The sequence below is a fragment of the Rhineura floridana genome, chromosome 7, assembly GCF_030035675.1.
Source record: "Rhineura floridana isolate rRhiFlo1 chromosome 7, rRhiFlo1.hap2, whole genome shotgun sequence".
Lineage (NCBI taxonomy): Eukaryota > Metazoa > Chordata > Lepidosauria > Squamata > Rhineuridae > Rhineura > Rhineura floridana.
The window spans coordinates 75201656-75223874 of NC_084486.1; the positions used below are offsets into that span (position 1 = coordinate 75201656).

The window sequence follows — 22219 nt, forward strand, 5'->3', positions numbered from 1 at the left end:
CAGGTGATTGCCTGTGTTCCTCAAATATTGTAAGGTTTAGTCCATTCCCCTTAGGAGTCAGGATTTCTGGTTTCATAATCTTTGCCAGAGACTCCAATTAATGCACTTCAAAAGTTCTTTTTTATTGTTGCTTGCGTCTCTAGGCAAATGGATGATAAAATTGTAATAATGGTTGTTATTAAGCAATTGCATCATCCTTCTTTAACAGGCACAGGTAATATAATGGCCTTTTAGGCACAATACTTTGCAACTAAAAGTGGCTCTACTGTGGTTTCAAAGCAGCAAACATTCACAAATAGGGATCTATTTGAATCTCTGTATCCTGCCTGAACCTTGTCCCAGGTGTTGACCCGCAGGAGACATTCAAGATGTAATACAACAAGATGGTGTCAACCGGCAGGTGCAGGAGCACCTCTGTGAGATCCGCAAGTTGAAGGCGGTCAACGGGTGGCGGCAAGCCGAGAACCGCGAGCTGTGCAAACTGTGCTGCTTCCTCAACGAGGACCAGCTCAAGGCCAAGCGCCTGGCAGCTCTTCGGGTACCATGCGGTGCAGGTGCTGCATGACGAGGTGACTGCCTGCCTCTGTAAGCTGGCTGGCCTGGAGGGCCTCTAGGAGCGCTTGGCCAAGGACAACCTGGAGCTGAAGAAGCTCTGCCTGACCCACGAGGAGGAATGCGCCTCCGCACGGTCAACACCATCCCAGACCCGCCGGCGGCTCCTCGGAGCTTAGCCTGCCCCGCAACCTGGGAGACAGCAGCTCCAGCACCGGCAGTGTCGGCAGCCCAGACCAACTCCACCCCGCCTGCAGCCCGACAACTAAACCTGCGGGGAGGATGCCTCTCTTCCTTCACCCCTGCGCGGGAAGATGGGAATGCCCTGCCCTAACCTACAGACTCTCTGTCCTTTGCTCCATGCTCCTGGCATCAAAGAACCTGGAAGAGGCGCTATGTTTGCCTCTGTTCCTATTTCTCCCACCCGGCTGAAGATGTCATGCCCGGGGAAACCCGTACCCGTCCCAGTCCCAAAGCAGGGAAGCGGTGGATGCATGTAATTTATTCTCAGTTTCTTTCTGGACATTTTTTTTCTTAATAATGTTATTTGTTATTTAGTTTAATTTTTGTAAATTGTATTGTTTTTATTGATGTATTTTTATACTTGTGTTTATTTTTCTTTGTAAGCCGTCTTGTGGGCCTTTGACTGAAAGGCAGGGTATAAATAAATTAATAATAATAATAATCTATCTAGTGATAGGGAAGACCAGAAAATGGAATGGCAAGGACATCAGATTTGATGGGTCCACCTTCAGATGCATTTAAGAATGGACCCAGGTACCTTCAAAGTCTAGGATGAGCAGACAGATCCATATGGCCCCACAGCCTAAGCCAGCCCTCCCTAGTGCCCCTTTTCCTTTCCTCACCTGGATGCAACTGGGCAGAGACAGCTCACAGTATGCTGCAGTGTGGTCTTTGAAGATGTTGCAAGGATGTGGGAAGTTTTCAGCGATTCCAGGGACTATAGAAATGTAATTTCCATCTTTTCCAACATTCAGAGACATTGGGAACCATGTGAACTACATTTCCAAGTATTTCAGTTGACTCTGGATACTGCAATGGATGCTTATGGCCATTAGGACCTAACAGATGCTCTACTATGGAGCCGGCTTTAGCTCTTCCCTGCCACCATCTACATGTGCAGGGAAAAGGGGACAGTGAGGGAAGGGCTCTTGTTGGGGTACCACAAAAAGGGCCCAATATATACTGGATCCAATTTGGGGGGGTAGGTTGTGTTGGAATATATGGGGTTCAACTCCAACTTGGGTTGAGGCTGCATGGGGTTAAAAAGGGTAGCTAGAGAGGAGACCTCTTGGTTGCTAGGCTATACCTGTCCTTTGATCTCCTGCTGTCTCTTCCTTCCTGCTAGACTGATATGCAGAGGATGTTGATCCCAGTTCCTTCCCTCCTTCCCAGTCTTCTTCTTTCTCTCGAGAGGGGAGCAGACATCTTTCCTTTGTCTTTCCCTCTCCTCCAGTATGAGGGTGAGCACTGGACGCAGTGCTTGCTGCTCCAACTTAGCTAGTTAGCTAGATATAGGACTCTTCCCTATCAAGCATGTACTTCCAGAATAAAGTAGTTATTTCTGTTTTTAAAGCTTATAGTCTCTGTCTGACTAATTTGCAGGGAAGGTATAATCTTTAGCAAAGATTCAAACACACACACGTAAGCTCGCTCAGAACCCTCCATTCCCAGCATCGCAACTCTCCAACAGGTAATGTGGCCCAGGCATGCAAAAGGAGATTTGAGCAATTAAGGAGCTTTTGTGTTGCAAATCAAAGAAGCTAATAAAGACCTTCGGAGTTTAGTCAGTAAAGAATTAAGCCTTTTACTTAAGGATGGCTACCATAGCGCAACAGGTAAGCCTTGACAAACTTTCACATGGAGAATGGAAATTATGGTCATTCCGAATGAAAAGTCTCTTAAAGCAACAGAAGCTAATAGAAGTTATCAGAGATGAGGAACCAGGAGCCTCTCAGGAACTAAAAAGAGTTTGGACAGAGAAAGACGAAAAGACACAGGACCTCATAATCAAATGCGCGAGTAACTCGCAAATCCCTTTGATCATTAACTGTAAGAATGCCAGAGAGATGTGGAATGCACTGGAGTCTAACCACCAGCCAAAAGGCCAAGGGCATTTAATTTGAATGTTATGAAGTCTTATTAACTTGCAAATGAGGGATGATCCATTTGAGGAACACCTTACTTAATTAATGGTGTTAACCCAGGGGATAGAAGAAGCGGGGACAAGGCTGGACCAAGCCGTACAGATTGCTTTATTTCTAGATTCCCTCCCAAAATCAATGGATACGTTTTGTCTCATAATGCAACAATAGAAAAAGACTTTAAATGAAATTATATCAGAAGTTAGGGAACAGTTATTTCAGGAGAATAAGACTCCATTTGAATTATGGTATGGGCGCATACCCAGTTTGGCTCATTTAAAGGTGTTTGGATCAAAAGTGTATGGTCACATTCCACACCAGAAGAGAACCAAACTGGACAACACTACAAAAGAAGGAATCTTCGTTGGATATTCTACAAAGCAAAAGGGATACAGAATCTTAAATCCCCAAACAGAAAGGATTTAAATCGAAAGAGCTGTCTACTTTGATGAAGGTCAAGCTGCATTCCAACCAGAAGGGGCACCATTCCAAGACCACGACAGTGAAGAAGATAAAGTAGAAATACCATACAGTACTACAGATTACAGCAACATGCCAGCACTGGAAGACAGTGAGGAATCAGAGCAAGAAGGGGAACCTGCACAGCCAGAAGGGGCAGCAGAGAGTCCTGTACCAAGATGCTGTAACCGCACCAACAGAGGTGTACCTCTACTGAGACTGTCCTACCTGGCAAGAGCTGATGAACTTCCAGAGCCAGAGACCTGGAAAGATATTGAGGCCTTACCCAAAGCTGAAGCTGAGAGGTGGAGGCAGGCAACCAAGGAAGAGCTGGAAGCTCTACACAAGAACAAAACTTGGACACTTACTGAACTTCCTTGAGGAAGGAAAGCTGTAGGTTGTAAGTGGGTATTCAAGAAAAAGTCAAATGCTGAAGGAAACATTGGGAGATACAAGGCAAGATTAGTGGCCAAAGGATACTCTCAAAAGTATGGACAAGACTACTATGAAACCTTTGTCCTGTAGTCAAACATACAACAATCAGAACTCTTCTAAGTGTTGCTGCTAACAAGAAAATGCAGGTGGAACACATGGATATAAAAACAGTGTTCTTGCATGGGGAAATAGAAGAGCAAATCTACATGCAACAACCACCAGGTTTTGGAATACCAGGAAAGGAAACCCTAGTATGCAAACTGCAAAAGAGCATCTATGGACTGAAACAAGCTGCAAGAGCATGGAATGACAAACTGAACCAAATGCTCTTGAAACAAGGCTATAAAAGAGGCGAAGCAGACAAATGCCTGAACAGCAGATTCAAGAACAACTAATGGACTTATATTTTGATTTATGTAGATGATTTACTACTGGCTTATGAGAATCCACAAGACAAGCAAGAGTTAGCAAATAATCTAAGCAAGGAAGTTGAAGTGAAATGTCTAGGCAACATCACATACTACCTTGGAATACAAATTGAGAGAGAGGAAGATTGATCCTTTCTTCTACATCAAAAACAAAAGATTCAAGACCTACTTGAGAGTCTAGGACTGAAGGATGCACATCCAGCACATACACCAATGGAAGTAGGATACTTGAGACCAGACCAGAACAATCAACCCTGGGAAGACAACAAAAGCTACAGACAAGCTATAGGGAAACTCCTATACATCAGCACAATAACCAGACCAAACGTGGCGGCAGTAGTGGGATACCTATGCAGAAAAACCAGCTTGCCAAACAAGAAAGATTGGGAAGCAGTCAAGAGAGTGGCAAGATATCTGAAAGGCACTGCAAACTTAAAACTAAAGCTATCAGCTACTCAAGATCCTAAGCTTTTAGGATATGCTGATGCTGACTGGGCTGGAGACACCAAAGATCGCAAGTCAACCAGTGGAAACTTGTTCTACTATGGGCAGTCATTTATCTGCTGGACAAGTCGAAAGCAAGAGACTGTAGCACACTCATCCACTGAGGAAGAGTACGTATCAGCTGATGAGGCATGCAAAGAAATGTTGTGGCTACGCAAGCTTCTAGGAGACTTGGGCATATCTGAACCAGAGGCTATCAGAATACTTGAGGACAATCAAGCTTGCATAAGACTTGCGGAATCAGAAGGGCAAAGTTATCGCATGAAGCACATTGATGAAGTTCCACTACCTAAGGACATAAGGGAGAAAGGACTTCTAGAGATGACCTACTGTCCAACAGAAGAGATGACAGCTGATGCTTTGATCAAACCATTGGGCAAAGTCCGACACCAGAAGCTACGAGGCAAGATGCACCTTGTAGAACGAACCAAGTTCTCATTGAGAAGGGGTGTTGGAATATATTGGGTTCAACTCCAACTTGGGTTGAGGCTGCATGGGGTCAAAAAGGGTAGCTAGAGGAGACCTCTTGAAATACCTGTCCTTTGATCTCCTGCTGTCTCTTCTTTCCTGCTAGACTGATATGCAGAGGATGTTGATCCCAGTTCCTTCCCTCCTTCCCAGTCTTCTTCTTTCTCTTGAGAGGGGAGCAGACATATTCTTTTGTCTCTCCCTCTCCTCCAAGCATGAGGGCAAGCACTGGGCTCAGTGTTTGCTTCTCCAACTTAGCTAGTTAGCTAGATATAGGACTCTTCCCTATCAAGCATGTACTTCCAGAATAAAGTAGTTATTTCTGTTTTTAAAGCTTATAGTCTCTGTCTGACTAATTTGCAGGGAAGGTATAATCTTTAGCAAAGATTCAAACACACACACGTAAGCTCGCTCAGAACTCTCCGTTCCCAGCATCGCGACTCTCCGACAGATTATTATGCCAGACATGTAGGGGATATTCTAATTAAGTCCAATATGGATAGGGGTATGTGCAGTGGTGTGCTGGTAAATATTTAACAACCGGCTCTCCGGAAAAAAAAATCCAAGCTGGATTTAGAAAGGGAAGAGGCACCAGAGATCATACTGCAGCCATACGCTGGATAATGGAATGGACCAAGGTATTTCAGAATAAAATCACCCTGTGGTTTACAGATTACAGCAAAGTCTTTGATTGTGTAGATAACAAAAAACTATGGAACGGTTTTAAAAGAAATGGGGGTACCACAGTATTCTTTACTCAGCGCATAGTTAAACTATGGAATTTGCTCCCACAAGATGCAGTAATGGCCACCAGCTTGGATGGCTTTAAAAGAAGATTAGACAAATTCATGGAGGACAGGGCTATCAATGGCTACTAGCCATGATGGCTGTGCTGTGCCACCCTAGTCAGAGGCAGCATGCTTCTGAAAACCAGTTGCCGGAAGCCTCAGGAGGGGAGAGTGTTCTTGCACCCGGGTCCTGCTTGCAGGCTTCCCCCAGGCACCTGGTTGGCCACTGTGAGAACAGGATGCTGGACTAGATGGGCCACTGGCCTGATCCAGCAGGCTCTTCTTATGTTCTTATGTTCTTATGTTCTTATGACTGTTCTGATGCACAACCTATACTCTGGACAAGAGGCTAGTGTAAGGACAGAATATGGAGAAACCAATTGGTTCCCCATCGGAAATGGTGTGAGACAGGGGTGTATTTTATCACCCTATTTGCTTAATCTATATGCAGAACACATCATATGGAAAGCGAGATTGGCCCAAGATGAGGAGGTGTGAAAATTGAGGGAGAAATATCTAAAATATGTAATGATACCATACTTTTAGCAGAAACCAGTAATGATCTGAAACGAATGCTGATGAAAGTTAAAGAGGAAAGCACAAAAGCAGGACTACAGCTGAATGTCAAGAAGACTAAAGTAATGACAACAGAAGATTTATGTAACTTCAAAGTTGATAATGAGGACATTGAACTTGTCAAGGATTATACCTTGGAGACAATAGTCAAGAAATCAGAAGAAGGCTAGGACTGGGGAGGGCAGCTATGAGAGAACTAGAAAAGGTCCTCAAATGCAAAGATGCATCACTGAACACTAAAGTCAGGATCATTCAGACCATGGTATTCCCAATCTCTATGTGTGGATGTGAAAGTTGGACAGTGAAAAAAGTGGATAAGAGAAAAATCAACTCATTTGAAATGTGGTGTTCAAGGAGAGCTTTGTGCATACCATGGACTGCAAAAAAGACAAATAATTGGGTGTTAGAACAAAGTGTTTTTAGGATTACACTGATGGCATTCCCAAATATGTACTTTCACACAGACTTTGGTTTTCCATAACACAATGTTTGTCCAAGCCTCCACACTTGGGGGGGGGCACTATTTACACACCCCTTCCATAAGCACATCAAAGTTGGATACACACTTGAACCAAGACCCAGACAACAGGGCACTCAAAACAAAAAGGTAATTACAGTGGCTGAGTAGATCTTGTACAGTGGTTATACTGACTGGGCAGCCACTGTCCTTCATATTTTACAAAATACTTTTTCCTATACAAAGATTAAATTTCTGTGTATGAAAAAGTAATATATGAAGTGGTCTCAATAGTGAGAAAAGTAAACAAGTGAATGGTGATCCAAATGTTTTTCATTCTCACGTTATGAAGCCAACTGCCAGATGATGTATCACCTTCCCTATGCATGCAGCGTAGACTGAAAAAACAGCACCCAAGCCACCATTCAATACGTGCACGTGTTCTTTCCAACATGAATCTACAGGGCTCAAAAAGTAATGTGTGACAAAGTCCTCAAACACCTTATAACATGCCTCAAACATGGTCTCTTGTTCTACCAGCATGCCTTCACACCATCACTTTGCCAAAACATAAGGATAGGTTCACTTATGATTTCCTATTTATTTAATCTAAAAATATTTAAAATACGTAAAAACAGCCAGGGAAGATATTGGAGAAATATAAAATAAATACAAATAAAAAAAAGGGGGGGGAGGTGAAGAGACCTTAAATGTGCTACTCACCATCTCTCAGCCTATCCTCCCCTCAGGATGAAAATAACGGAGAACCATGACCACCCCAAGGAAGAAGGGCACACTTAAAATGTAGAGGGAAAAATCATCTACAACCATAGCGTGAAATCAAATACTTATTGGGACACAGTATGAAGAAATATTTATATAAACATGACTATCAAATATGTTTATGAATTACACAATCTGTAAATATATTTATAGTGCAATCCAATGTTTGTTTACTCAGAAGCAAGTCCCAATGTATTCAATGGGGCTTACTCAAACTGGGAAGTGTGCAGAGAACTACAGCCTCAAGTGATAAGGAACTTGTTCTTTCAACTTGTTCTTTTAAGTTGAGACCTTATCCCAGTCTGAGTCTGTGTTGGAATTGCTTTTTAATATTTTTTAAAGCCTTTTCTTTTTTTAAAAAAAGATTTTTTAAAGCTTTTAAAAAATATTTTCAAAGATGTTTTAATATATTTTAAAGTCTGTTTTTATGATGTTTTAAAGTGCTTTTAGTGTTTGTTTGCCACCCTGGGCTCCTACTGGGAGGAAGGGTGGGATATAAATCAAATAATAAATAAATAAACTTCATTCACCCAACCCAAAATTCAGAATCATGCCTCTTTAGGCTGTTTTCCAACTGTTTATTCTTGCTTTATGGTTATTGGATTTTAAAGGAATTTATTTCTTATTGTGAGTTGCCTTGGTTTCCCAACCCTACCTCACAGGGTTGTTGGAAAGACTCCAAACACACACACACACTGCAGATGTAAAAAATATAATACACCCCATATAATAGTTTATTGTCAAACCAGTTGGTCATTGCAGAAAAATCAGTATTAGTTTCCTACATAATAAAATCTGTAATACCTAAGTAAGCCCTGCCTACTTGCTTTAAAGTAGGACTGGAGAAGGGAGCAGAAAGAGTTAGAACACAAACACAATTCTTTTTTACATTCACTCCAAAGTCCCATTGATTTTGAGCACATTCATAACCATGTCTACTCAAAAGTAAGTCCTATTGAATTCAATGGGATTTACTCTGGGCATATGGGATTAGCATGCTTTTACCCCCACAAAAGCAAGTATTGGGAAGGTTTTGAAAACACTGCCCAGGATCTGACTCCTGCACACAAGAGGAAAAAAACTGAAATTTATGAGATTTTCAGATAAATGGGGGGGGGGGAACCACCGTTTTCTGGCATTGCAATGAGGTTTCTAGACACTGCCCAGGTCAACCAAACTGGCTTCACACTGATTGGCTGCAATCCTGAATGGGCGGGGTTAGACTGAGCTGCGAAGTGCTATACAGGACAGCTTTGTTTTTAAAAAAAGATTTAACAGTCGGGGTGGCTGACATTTTTATGTATATCTCGAGAACCAGACCACCTAGAAACTTAATTTTTTAAAAAATTAAAGCTGAGAATCCGGGCCACCTAAGGGGCTAAACAGGTGCTGGGTGACATGCAAACAATCCGGGTAAAACCCGGCTAACCAGGCAATATGGCAACCCTAACTACAACTCCCATCAGCCCCAGCCAGCATGGCCACTGGATTGGGCTGATGAGAGTTGCAGTTCAAACAAGTAACTTTTCTAAGCTCTGCCCAGAAGCCCATGCTTCTGGCACATGTCTTTCGTCCAGCAATCAGAGGAGCAGAAGGCTTCCGCTGCTCCCTCTGTTAACAAACGGCTTACAAAATTCTCAAAACTTTAACAATCAGTTCTCGCGAGCCGGCTCCAGCACACCACTGGGTATGTGTGTATCTGTGTGGGGGATCTACCCATCACTGAGAACTGCTTCACATATTACACATATTACATTTATAATCATAAAAACCTTTCACATAATGACAATGTAATGTGGGTATTAAAAGAAACACATGCTTTCAAGTAATCATATTGATACATATGCCTGGGGATTAGAATTGGCTGTGGCTTTTTACACTGTAATTCCTATACCATAAATGTCTGTTTACCACACAAAGTGTGTAAGGAAGAAGGTAGGAGGGATGGAACAACTTGATTCATGTGTCTAAATATATGTGCTGTAAGATGGGGCAGAGGAGAGAGCACAAACAATAGCTGCTGAGGCAATGTCAAAGAAAGTCAAATTGAAGTGCATCTTTCTTCTTTTGGACATAATGACAAAATTTGTTGAGTATTTTCTTGCCACCCTAGTCTGAGTAGATATAATCTTATTGTGGTACACCAGCTAAGACCATATTTGTTTAAATGAAATTATGATACTTCAAATTTTAAATCCCATTATTTTGTTGAATTTAAGTCCAGAAAATTGACAAAGGATCTTCATACATCTGCCAACCAATTTTTTTTTCTTGCTTTGGAATCTGCATTCATTAAAATCACAATAACACAAAGCAAAATTAACAGCATAGTCATAGGGCAACACTGCAAAATATATTCATTTGACAATCCAGGACTTGGTGGAGATGAAAATATATACATCAACAGTAAAGAACGTTTGAAAGAAATAAGAAAAATGATCACATTAGAATAACAGGTTCACAGTGGAAATTAAGCAATCCTGTCAAAAGATAATATATTTATTAGAAACAATAAATCCTTTGCTTTGTTGGGTGATATCTGTGATAGTTATTCAAGCCTGAGTATCACACTCAGTAGGTGCTTTTCTGAAATTCTGTTTGCTCCTATTTCAAGATCCTAAAAGGGAACTTGCTGCCAGAGATTTAATACCAACTCAAGTCAAGTGTTTAAACTCTTACAATAAGCAATAAAAATCTGGTCTGGAATTAATATGTTTCTTACACATGTGATCTTTTATATCTGCTAATAATATGTTCATTGCATATGTTAATATGGAAAATCAGAAGTCATACTATGAGATACTCTCTAAAACAAAGAAAAATATCAAATGCACATATAGCCATTAAGACAAAATATGCTTGCACCAGAGTTGAAGTGCGGGCTTTGAGAGAGAACCGTTTCTGTGCAAGAGAATGATTCATGTGACCACTTTGTCTTAATTACTCTGTAGCAGTTTGTTGCTGGTTAGTGAACAACAAAGATATCAGTGTCTCTTGACAGAAAAATAAATAATCATCACGACTGCAAAGATGACGATGATCCCCAAGATAACTATCAAAATCCGGTTTTGGATGATCCTAAGGGGAGAAAAAGAAAAGAAAGTGGTAAAAGAGAATAAGACAATAAAAGATTAATGTAAATAATGTAACTTTTTTTCCCCACTGAGTAACCCATAGAGTACAACTATATAGCTAGTAAGACTATGGTCTATACTGATTTTGATTGTTATTTTTGTCTCTGAGAGCCAAACAACATGTGACTTGAGCATTGTGTAGCTGTTTCTCTTTTCTTTTTAAAAAGTAGGCATGGGGGAGGCAACTTTAACCCTACCACAGTCCCAGTCCGAATCTGGGGTTGCCATATCTGCTATTTATTTATTTTTATTCTTTTTAAAAAACAACTACTATGTAGGGGCTGAAGACATGTTTGGTCTTCACATTCTGTGCCTGAAATAAGTTCGTACATGGTTGTTAAGTTTATGTTATTTGTTAAGGGACTGGCTCTGTAACATTTATGGGTACATTAAATGAATAGCTGAATGTTGGTTTATATTTTATAATTAATCTAAATGTTTAAACCTGCTAAATAAAACATTTAAAGCAAACCTGATAGGGATTTATACTAGAAGGGGCTGGCTACATAAAAGTTTTTTTCCAACTAAGTCATACTCAGTGTAGACCCATTGAAATCAATGGGTTTAGTTAGTCAACTCCATTGATTTCAATGAGTCTACTCTGAGTATGCCTTAGGTGGATACAACCCACAGTAATCCAAGCAAGACATTTTAAAATATTTTTATTTTGTTTTCTTAAATCCAGAGAGAAAGCATTAGCTAATTTGAGCATTAAAGTAAAAGATTTCAAGGATGGGAAACATGTGCTGGCAAAGTTCTTACTTGCACCAGATACCAAGGGAGAAGCATAAAAAAAATAGTTATGAAGAAAAGGAGGATATGTAGAAGTATGTGTCAAACTATGACTCTTAAGTTCTAAAACCTTTCTTTGTCTCACTTGCATTGATTCCCTTAGAGCAATTTGGCAAATGTTATGTTGCTGTGTATTGAAAATATGGAAATGACTAAAAATACAGCACTTACAAAAATGAACCTCTCGTTTCATCAGGATACAAGCTATTACTTGTTAGAGTCTGAACAACATCAACCTAGTTAAGAGCTATTTAAAATAAATAAATTGATAATAATCAAGATTTATTTTAGGAAAGGTATGCATTTTAATCTAGTGTAGTTTTAGCCCGGTTATCCCTAAATAAAAACAATATTGCCATTTATATGAAAGGAACATATTTGGCAGTATGGCATTAGAATTAGATTGACAAAAGAAAATAACCAAATAAAAGTTTAATTTAGTCTTGTTTATAGACAAAAACTGGAAAATAAAACCTGAAACACCATCCAAACAAAGAAACAATGGATGCTGTGAAGAAGATACAACAGGCTTTATTAGGATGAGCCACAGGGTCAAACTATGGTGGGATGTGGTTTGCCATACATAACAAGAAGTAGATGTGAGAATTTCCTGGTTAAATAAATATAATATGAGATGTGTTTGGATCCACAGGCAAGTGTAAGTGTGGAAGGATGCAGTTCTGAACCAACTTCAGATCCCTCCCTCCTTCTTGCACAATGCCAGCCACTGCTATAACATCCACCTTAAAAAAAAAAGTAATGGATGGATGAAAACTGTCACATCAGACAAACACACTCCCCTGTGACACTTTAAAAGGACTAGCTCTCTATCCTCCTGACAGGTTACAAAATGATCACATTTGCTGACAGGTCTTCCGCAAAACTGCTTTAGTGCTTGTGTCCACTTTGCTAGCAGGAGATGAATGGCCTGCTTTGTCCTCATTTATCACTTCAAGCTGAACTAAGATCTGTCTCGTTTATTTTTCCCTTCCTCACTAGAAAGGATAAAGCGCAGCATTAATTCTCCCACGATGACAGCTAATTCAAACTTAACAGGCAATATTTACTCTGCCAAAGGGAGCAGACTTCTCTGTCTCTCTTGGAGGGGAAAAATGTTTAATGGTCTAACAAACTAAAGCTAATTAAAGAGGCTTCTGCTTCCTATTCATTTGCAGTGCCGATTAACACCTGAACTTACAGATGTTCTCTCTCCCTTTTTCTTTCCCTCTTCTTTTGGGGCATTCTCTAGCAAAACAACATCTGATAGCAAACTATTTGCCCAAATGAATGCATGAAAAGCAGAGTACATATTTACTCAGTCACCCGCATTGAGCCTGAAAAGAAACCCAGGAAAACTGAAATTCAGCTGAGAAACAGATTAAAAAGCATGAAAACTCTTTAAAAATTCAGCCTTAAGTTACATACAGTAATATTCCTCTAATATGACTGTGCTGACAGCCATTTTATTTGTGGGATGAGGGCCCCAAGGCATCCACAATGCTAATTTACAAAGGATTAACTGCGGATGGAACTTGTTCAGTCTAACTCATAGTTAAGCAAATGCATACATCTAACATGCTGAATCGTTAAGCCATCGACTCATATCTGACCAAGTTGTTAGTGGTTCATCACACCCAAATTACAGTAAGCAAAAAGAATAAATAAAATGAATCCTCCAAATGTTTCATTTCTAATTCTCTGGCTGCACACTTGATTGCACGATTACTTAATCTGCAAACTCGTCTCTAAAATCCTCATCAGTAAAAGATGAATCAGTGCAGACCCCCACCTGTATCTGTTAATTAAATGTTCCATTAAAGTGCGAGTGTAGGATATGCATATCAAAGTTTAACTTCTAGGAATCTGAATTAGCTTGCCCAATGCAGCAAAGGAATACAATATTGAACAGAACAAATTAATCATGAAATAGGAAGGATGTTATCAACATGCTTCTCTGCAGAATTATTATTCTTTTTCATATTTAACCCTCAAAAAATCCTGTTTAAATCTCAACAAAAGTTACGTTGAGTCTGCAGCTTTACTGCCAGGGAAGCAGAGTGAGGAAAACTTAGAATGCGCTTCTCAAGCAGCAGAGTTCCACTTCGCAGGATGATAGGACGGAATGGTACATAAGGAACTTGGATTCTGGTGTCAGTACATTTCAGATCTCAAGTCAACAAGCTAGGGCACTAAAGAAAAGAATGAAGAGAGAGAGTTGGGGGCTGGGTGGGATTTCAGCAATATTCTGTAATAAAACCAGCTCACAGGGACAGAACAATGGTTCGCATTGGCAGGACCCATCTGTAAAGAGGCCTCTAGTACTGTCACAGCCAGACACTGCCAGTGGGTATTGCTCTAGGCAAAGCAACAAGGAATTCCAAGTGGTGAAAGGGAAAGAAGATGAAGTGGGGTTCAGCATCTTTTGCAAAAAGCCACATGGCTAACTTACCAACAAAAACACAAATGATATTTGTAACTTTGGATGCTTTTTACTTAAAAAATTCAGTTAAATCTTCCAGAGAGGGAACCCAGAGCCTCCTTTGAAAATGCAAAGCATGTTTACAGGGTAAATAATTTAAGAAAGGATATATACTTGAAAGGAGACACCCACTGAAACATCCATGTCTAAAGTGCCTGAAGGCAAAAACTTGTGCATTTGCATGCTGCATTTTATTAAGTTAGCACACTGTAGCTTTAAAAGAATGCATGGCCAAATTAAAAGGAATGTGTGACTAAAACATCAAGGATGCTTCCAGTTTGCGTTGTGAATCACAGCATTGCTGATATTAAGATGAATTAACCGTTTATTCAATGCAGCCTGTGTACTGAATCTACAGAGGTTTTTGCCCACAAATCTATAGTAAGAGGACAATGGGGCTGGATGAGACATTTAGAATCTTCTCTTCTTATTTTTTCCAGTGACTGTGATAACAGCCCTCTCTGCCCATGCAGGGCTGCAGATCTGTACAAACGTGTCACCAGAGATTGATGGGATTTCCTACACAGGAAAAAAAAAAAGTAACCTTCTGAACCAGCCCTTAGTAGTGAAAGTCTGCTAAGAGAACTGCTGGTTTTTTTTTACTGTTCAACAAAAACGGGATTCTCACATGGTCCTCTTCATTTCAAAGATTCTGTGAAGCCCTGAATCAATCACAGATTCACAACCACAATCACATGCAGTTCCATGATGTGTATGAATCCAAGTTCCACAGCTCTACACACGATTGTGCCATACCACATGTACAGTTGTGGCTGAGCCAGAACTTTGAAAAGAAGAAACGTCTGTGTAGAAGCATTTTCATATTTACACAGGATTTTAATACACAAAGGATTTCTCACTGTTTCTATTTTATGGACTGGAAAGGTTGAGGCAGTAGTTTGCTTAAGATGATCTATTGGCACCAAGTGGATGCTGGAATTTTTGCTGTAGCCTCCCAGATCCAATTTCAACGATGTATCCCTGTCAACGCACCAATACTCATTCACAGCTTATAGTTAGTTGACTTGTAGCCCTGGAGGCATGCCTTCCATTTGCCCTTAAAATACTAAAACTGCATATGAAGAAAGGCTAGAAATTTTTTGGCTTGAAACTAGGTAGAGATAGCTGTTGGTGTATCACATTAAATAGATGTAGGTAAAATGCAATTTAGTATATAAAGCATTGAGCCTTCAGTCCCAGATTCACTTTTCCTATGTATTGCCATAGCATCTAACTTTTGCTGAATAAACTTGCTAGTAGCTCCACTCTGGAGTCAATGCCAACTTTGTTCAGCAAGACGATGAGTGACAGGACCAGTTTTCTACTGTAGAGGTCAAGCAGATCATTTCCGCAATGATCTCCAGGCCAGATGATATCAAGCCCGCACCTCAGACTCATTCCCCAAACCACTGTTTACATGACCTTCCTGTGTTAAAGTTACATCTCACAAAGTCTATGCATGCAATGGTTCTGATGAGATTTGCAGCATAGTTATATCTGAAGATGTTCTAGAATAGGCTACTGATTAGATTATGTAATGTAAGCTACCCTCACATTAAGGATTCTGACTGTGTTAAAATTCTTGAGAAAAAGAACAAAAACAAAGCTGCATTCATTAGTCAGGGAAGTGCATAACATTTAGAGTTCAGCCTAATGTCTTGTACACATTTTAGCGCCTGACTGACCAGCACTAATGATATCCTGCCATTAGGCACTAATGGCTACAATAACAATTGTCATGAAAATTAGAAATTGTAGTAATATGATACAAAATATTTAACATGAGCAATCCTCTGCAAACTTGTTTGGTAAGTTTTTCCACAAAACAATGAAGAAAGTTTTAAGAGGCATTCTACCCTGATACCAATACAAATGCCAGAAAAACAAATGGCCACCATGAATCAGTTAACATGATTTATTACAACACAGGGCTTTATTTTCAAAGAAATGTACTGCGAAATAGTCTCCTCAAAAACAGAAATGGATTGATGAAGAAATTTCAGAAAACGGTTTTCTGTAAATGCATGCATTCCATATTAAACTAGACCAAGTTTGGGAAAGGAATTTTACCCCCGTAAGTAACACTAAATGTTAGACTACTTAAGCTGCTTAAGCTTTAAGAACTGTGGTGAGTCAAAGCCTAGAAGCTATATACATACCCAAAACTAGTGATGGGATGCCCCACCACCACCGATCCACTCCACCCCACGCATCCCCAGCATCACAGAGAATGGCCCTCCCCAGATGGAAGGAAAGAGCGGCTGCCATGGCAAAAGCCTCCCAGAACTGGGCCAGACCACAGAAGAGGAATAGAAAGAAGAGGCACCTACACCCACAGAGCTCTAGAAAGGATAAACTTCAGTACTAATTCTACCACAATGGCCGTTAATTCTGATTGATTATTCTGTCAAAAGAAACAGTGTTTTCTGTATTTCTTGAAGAGAAAAAAAACCCTTTAGTGAGGCCACTATGCAAGTATGATTGCCCAAAGCATAGTCACCAGGTAAAAGATAGGTAGACCAGAAAGGAAAACAGGACAGCATGATTTTGCTCATATAGGTTGGCATAGGAACAGAACACTGAAAGATAAATAGACAAGATATGGGAGTATACAAGTGGCTTTTCCCTGGCAAGAGCAGTTCTAATGGAGGTACTTAATCTGGTACAAAGCCACCACATGCCACTTAACTAGGATAGGTGGTTACACCAATTAAACACTGTCAACCATTTGTCATAGATGTCAATGACCAATAGTAATTTTTATATTACACACCTTTTCCTTTGGATGATGTTCATTTATGTCAGTATGCCTTTGCATCTTATAAGAAGTTCTTGTAGTTCAAAAACTCAATAAATAAATAAACAACAAATTATTAGGTTCTCCTTCCACTGAAAAAATGATTGCATTTTGAATTTAAAAAAAGAAAACAACAAAAGCTAAATGCAACCTGTTGCTTGAAGAACCAGAAGTCCTTATATCTTCTAAGACCATTGGTGTTAATCTGTGGTCTATTATTTCAAGGTGAAAAGGGACAACTCATTTCACAAGAATAGTGCAATAAACTCTAACACTCCTTTAATATGGCTACAAACACTGAAATCCACTCTTTTCACAGACCAGAACAAACTTCACAAACCAACTACTTTTTGACAGACCATTTGAATCACACTAGGTCCTGCTCCAGGAGCTTGCTCCTTTGTGAGAAACTGAAAAGCAAATCTTTTGGTGTTGCTGTTATTCATGAGAATGATTTCTGAGTTTAGTGTACAATGTGACAGTGTGTGATCCCTGATATTCAGAATCACTTGGCACCTCACTTAAAGCACATATATTGGTCCTCAAGCCAACCTGCATAGTGAAGCATCAGGGAGCACAGGCACACAAGGACTCAAAGTGATGCCCTTATCAAGATGCTAGTGAGTTACTCCTTAGGAATGAGGGTAATGGTTGGCTTTTAAAAAAATTGTCTGTATTTAGTCAACTATGTAGAAGTAACTGATTCTGGGATATGTGTACATACAAGGGTTTCTAAACAACTGATGAAGAAAAACATTCTAGATAAAGCAATTATTTCACTAGCAGTAACGTGTACAGAAATGTCCAACAAGAAGAAACACGACAGAGTCTTAGCTACCGTAGTAACTATGGTTTCATTCACATTCCACAAATTTTAAGGAAACAAAAGGAAGAGTTTCAGGGACACTTGATCTAAGCCATAAAGGCAATCTTCCTCTATTAGCACAACTCCAACAGCTCTGCTACAAAACCAAACTACTTCTAGTTTAACTATGATTTCAAACTATCTGTGGTTCAAAATGTGGGTAGGTTAGACCCTGAACACCACTTTTAGGCTTATTTTCTACATTTGGGTGTCTTTTTCTAGAGGAAGCTGTCTACAATAGTCTTAACTGTGTTGACCTCTTATGAGCAAAAGGAGAAGAGAAAATATACACACCCCTCCACTGAGGCATATGCAGCGATTGTTTCTGACAATGTGCTATCCAAAATGTTAGTACCACATGGCATTTCTTGAGTGATAGAAAAGCATTTTAGTGTATATTGTATATATTCAACCTCCACCCCCTCCCATGAATGCTGTGAAGAAAAGAAAACAATCATGGCTAAGGCCATTTGTGAAGATGGCATTAAAGGAGCCTACTCTGAGACAGATAAAAATAATGAGAATCTTTCTGTCAAGAAGGATTTAGAAAATATCACTAGCATTATTAAAATTTAATTTTTTTACTGTGCTTTTTGGTTCTCCGTTTTTCAGGGATAATGAGCAGGACTGCACACCTCCACATTGCTAGGACTTGTTGTGTGCAATAAATTCAGCCTTCCAGTCTGAAGACATTTCAGACAACAATTTTGACTGCTCTAGGCTTTTCCCCTCCAACCTATGCTGTGTGCTTTGAGCCTCCCTCTAAAAAACAGTTCATAAGCTAATTTTGCAGAAGGCCAGTGGAATAAATAAAAATCAGTTTTTTGCCCAACTGTTTCAGATAAATCCTGGGAATAGCAAATATGGAATTGGCAGGAAATAAATTAAAAAAATAAGATCGATGTATTCACAAATGATTTACCTGACAGAGAATTAGCTGACAGGGGATATTTCCTACTGTTAAAGTACTTTTTCTCACGGTGTAAAAGTGTTGCTATTAGAGAGGCAGACATACTAGAAATATTCGCTACAAACTCAATGCCATGCTTGAATAAAATAACTAGCCTTCTGTATATTGGGAAAAGTCATAGGATAGGAAGCTGGGATTTAGGACTAGTATCAGGAAGTTTCTACTACAGACCCCCTTTTCTCTAAGGGGCAGTGAGATCAGAGCCAAACATCTGAGGGAAGAGTGATGGCTTATTCTTTCAGTGTTTGCAGGAAACAAGTATAGTCTCCAATACAGACTAAAGGTACTAGGTTCCTAAGGGAAAGGATAAAATATGATATATTTTAAGTTAAGTCTTTTCCTGTTGGAAAGGAAGTCTGGGGATTTATAAGTATTTATAATCACTTCTGAAGTTTGAATAATACACTGTTGTATTCTAAAAATGCTCAGGGTTCAAGTGCAACTAACAGGGCTAACCAATAGACAGTGCTGAAATGCAAACATGTGATTCCTTTGACCCAAGTTTCACCCATTCAGTTCAATATTACCGGCAGCTTCATGAATGAAATAGAATGTATGCGTGGAACAGCCCACAACACTGATGTGAATAATACAAGTATGCCTCATGAGGTCTTTTGTGGAGTTATCAGAAATTTGCTCATAATCATATTGGATCGAGTGAAGAGTATTTTCAGGGTCAGCAACTACCCTGCTGTGATTTATAATACAATGACAAAAATTGCTGTTAGTGTGTCTATAACCTAAGGTTACCACATACCATGATGGAAACACCAGTGATACAGGGTCTGCACAATGGAATAAAAGTCTGTTCACCCAACAGGACTTTGCCTCCCCTTCTGCACCTTCAAAATCTGCTCTGGAAGGGTGGGGGGCCTTCCAGGGCAGATTCCAGGGGATGCAGGGGGGAGGAGAGGATGGTGAAGTCCCATTGCAAGGGCAGTAGTTTCCTAACACTTTTGGATTTTGCCCATGGTTTCTATGTATGAGAGGCCCTGCTTATTACCAGTATTATTCTGCTGGTCGTGTTCGCTCTTGCAATCCCAACCTAGCTATGCCACCCATGGAAGCAGAAAAAAGGATCCACAGAACTGTTCTACTACCATATACCTTTCTGAATGTTTTTTTCTGTTCTTCATGAGCTGGCACAGTTCTCTGTTCCCATTATGTGTTCTCATCCTGTCGGTCATAGAACTACTAGTTTAAAAGTCTTTGCCTAGAAATATCAACATAGGGACAAGCAGCAGGGGGAAAATGGCTGCCTTAGCTAGGCACTGACACAGAGACTTAGTTTTGTGTCCTTACTTCAAAGCTAGTTTCCTCAGCCTTCAACAAGGCCATTTTTACTTTCTCTCCATGTCCAAATATGCTCCATTACCTCAATGTACATTGTTCTTTTTAGGAGGACAATATCGAAATTGTTGTGGTAAAATGGTTAACCCTCAATTCATGATATTTTGTACATTTCCTATTTAAAGCGATAGAAGCCAATTCACCCCTTCACCAACACTTTCTTCCAAATCATGTTGTGTGACTATGGCTTAATTGGTTGATGTGTTTTGTAATTGTTTTCAAATGTAATTATATATTTTGATATTTATTTGATGTTTATTATGAGCTAATTTGGCCATGGACCAGCCCAGAAAAGTGCCATATAAGCTCAATGCTAGATCCCAGTCTAGTGAAAGAACAATGCAATCAACCTTTCTGTTCTGCCAGCCTTATGCAGGAATTTAAGGTGTCTTTTTGCAATAGCTAACCTTTGTTTTTATTGTATTTTTTAAGTTTCTATTGTACCGTTTTTAAAAAAACTTGTAAACCACTCTGAAGTTTTTAATGAAATTGCAGTATACAAATATATTTATAAATAAATAAATAAATAAAACCATATGTTCAGTTAAATGCAGTGCACATAGTTCTCCACAAACAGTTTCTCTGCAGTGCAGTTTAGAAAATCTGCTGGAATCTATAATCTTCGTAGATTGTAAGCGTCTAGTGCATTATATAGATCACTTTTATTTACTTGAACTATTTATTTAAAACATTTCTAGCCCACTTTCCATTACAAAAAAAGAATCCCAATGTGGGTTACCAAATGTGTTTTATGAGTCTGACTGAATCATTACTAAAAAAGTATTAAGTATGCCATTGTGAAGTCCAGCTGCATATTACCTGTTTTCAGTGCTTTTTTTTTTTGAGAGGGCGTATAAAACATGAGGTGCCATTACTTACACCTTGATAAAAGTGCTGTGAGTGCCAGCACAAAATGGTTGTCATGGGCAGCAAAAGAAAAAGAAAAAAAAGAGGCATTGATACTGTGTACCAATGAGTTCCATCACAAAAAAGGAACTGCCTATTTTTCAAAAAATACCCCAATGCGTAATGGACACATGGATTCTACAGCAAAATGAAAGTACTAGGGCAATCTGAGTTGTACTGCGTAGTAGAGGAACAGTATGCAGGGGTAAATGGTTCTACAGACAATACACATTTATATTTTTTATGTAAATTGTACAGTAAATTAAGGTTGCATCTTAAGAATTGAAACAAACATGTATGTTACTAGATTGTGTATAAGAGTTTAAATTCTCCCAATTTCCTTAGGATACTTGCCTAATTAAAGAGCAATTTATGTAAATTAATTCTGAATGTTGTATGTAATAATCCCCTTAATGGCAGTCTGCTTTTAGTCATTTATATCAAAGACCATGAAGTATATAAACCAGTATTTTGTGTGTTGCATTTATGAGACTTCTGTCACTGAAACAAGTTTTTATGGTTTGAGATCTGATAATCCAGTTTAAAGAACTGCTAGAAATATATGATACCATAGGCTAAGCAATCCATTGGCAACTGCCCAGATTCTTATAACAAGGGTATGCCAAAAGCATGAGGTGCTATAATCATGGGAAGTTTCAATGAGATTAAGAAGAGTGCTGCTATTTAATCTAGCATCCAGTTCTTCACAGTGGGGAACCAAATGCCTATGGGAAGCTCACAAGCAGGACATGAGTGTAATAGCCTTCTCCCGCAGTTGTTCCTCAGTAATTTGTATGTAGAGTTATGCTTCCTCTCATCCTGGAGTCAGCATACAACCATTATAACTAACAGTCATTAATAGCCTTATCCTCCACTAATTTCTCTAATCCTCTCTTAAAGTCAGCTAAATTAGTGGCCATCGCCACATTTTGTGGTAGTGTATTCCAAAGCATAACTATGCACTGTGTGAAGAATGTCCAAGGGCAGCCAGTGCCAACAGTAGAGTTGCTGCTTCATACAGGAATGGTGAGGGGTGGGGCAGGGTGGAGGCGAGGTCTGGTCGGTGTGAGTGAAGAGCTCCCACACAGCCTGGACCTCACCACTGCCCTGCCTCACCCCCACATGGTCCATGTAAGCAACAGTGACTCCGCTGTTGGGAGAGTGGTGGCACAGGAGCACCCCTCAACACTGGTCACTCTGGAGTATTTCCTTTTATCTGTCCTGAATCTCCCATTCAGTTTCATTGCATGACCCCAGATTCAATTATTATGAGAGGAGTGGGAAAAAAATCTGTCCATCCAACTTCTCCAC

General features: G+C 39.7%; 1 protein-coding gene across 3 annotated transcripts in view; it reads right to left on the bottom strand.

Annotated features, from left to right (window-relative positions):
* Positions 1 to 8019: 8019 nt before the first annotated feature.
* Positions 8020 to 22219, bottom strand: part of VTI1A (vesicle transport through interaction with t-SNAREs 1A) — a 396691-nt gene continuing 382491 nt past the window's right edge. Inside the window, exon 9 of one of the 3 annotated variants that reach the window (XM_061636007.1) lies at positions 8020 to 10693. In XM_061636007.1, the coding sequence (XP_061491991.1) occupies positions 10600 to 10693 (94 nt within the window). In that variant the 3' untranslated portion in view covers positions 8020 to 10599. The remainder of the gene's footprint in view (positions 10694 to 22219) is intronic. The other 2 variants (XM_061636008.1, XM_061636011.1) reach the window with 2 other exon arrangements.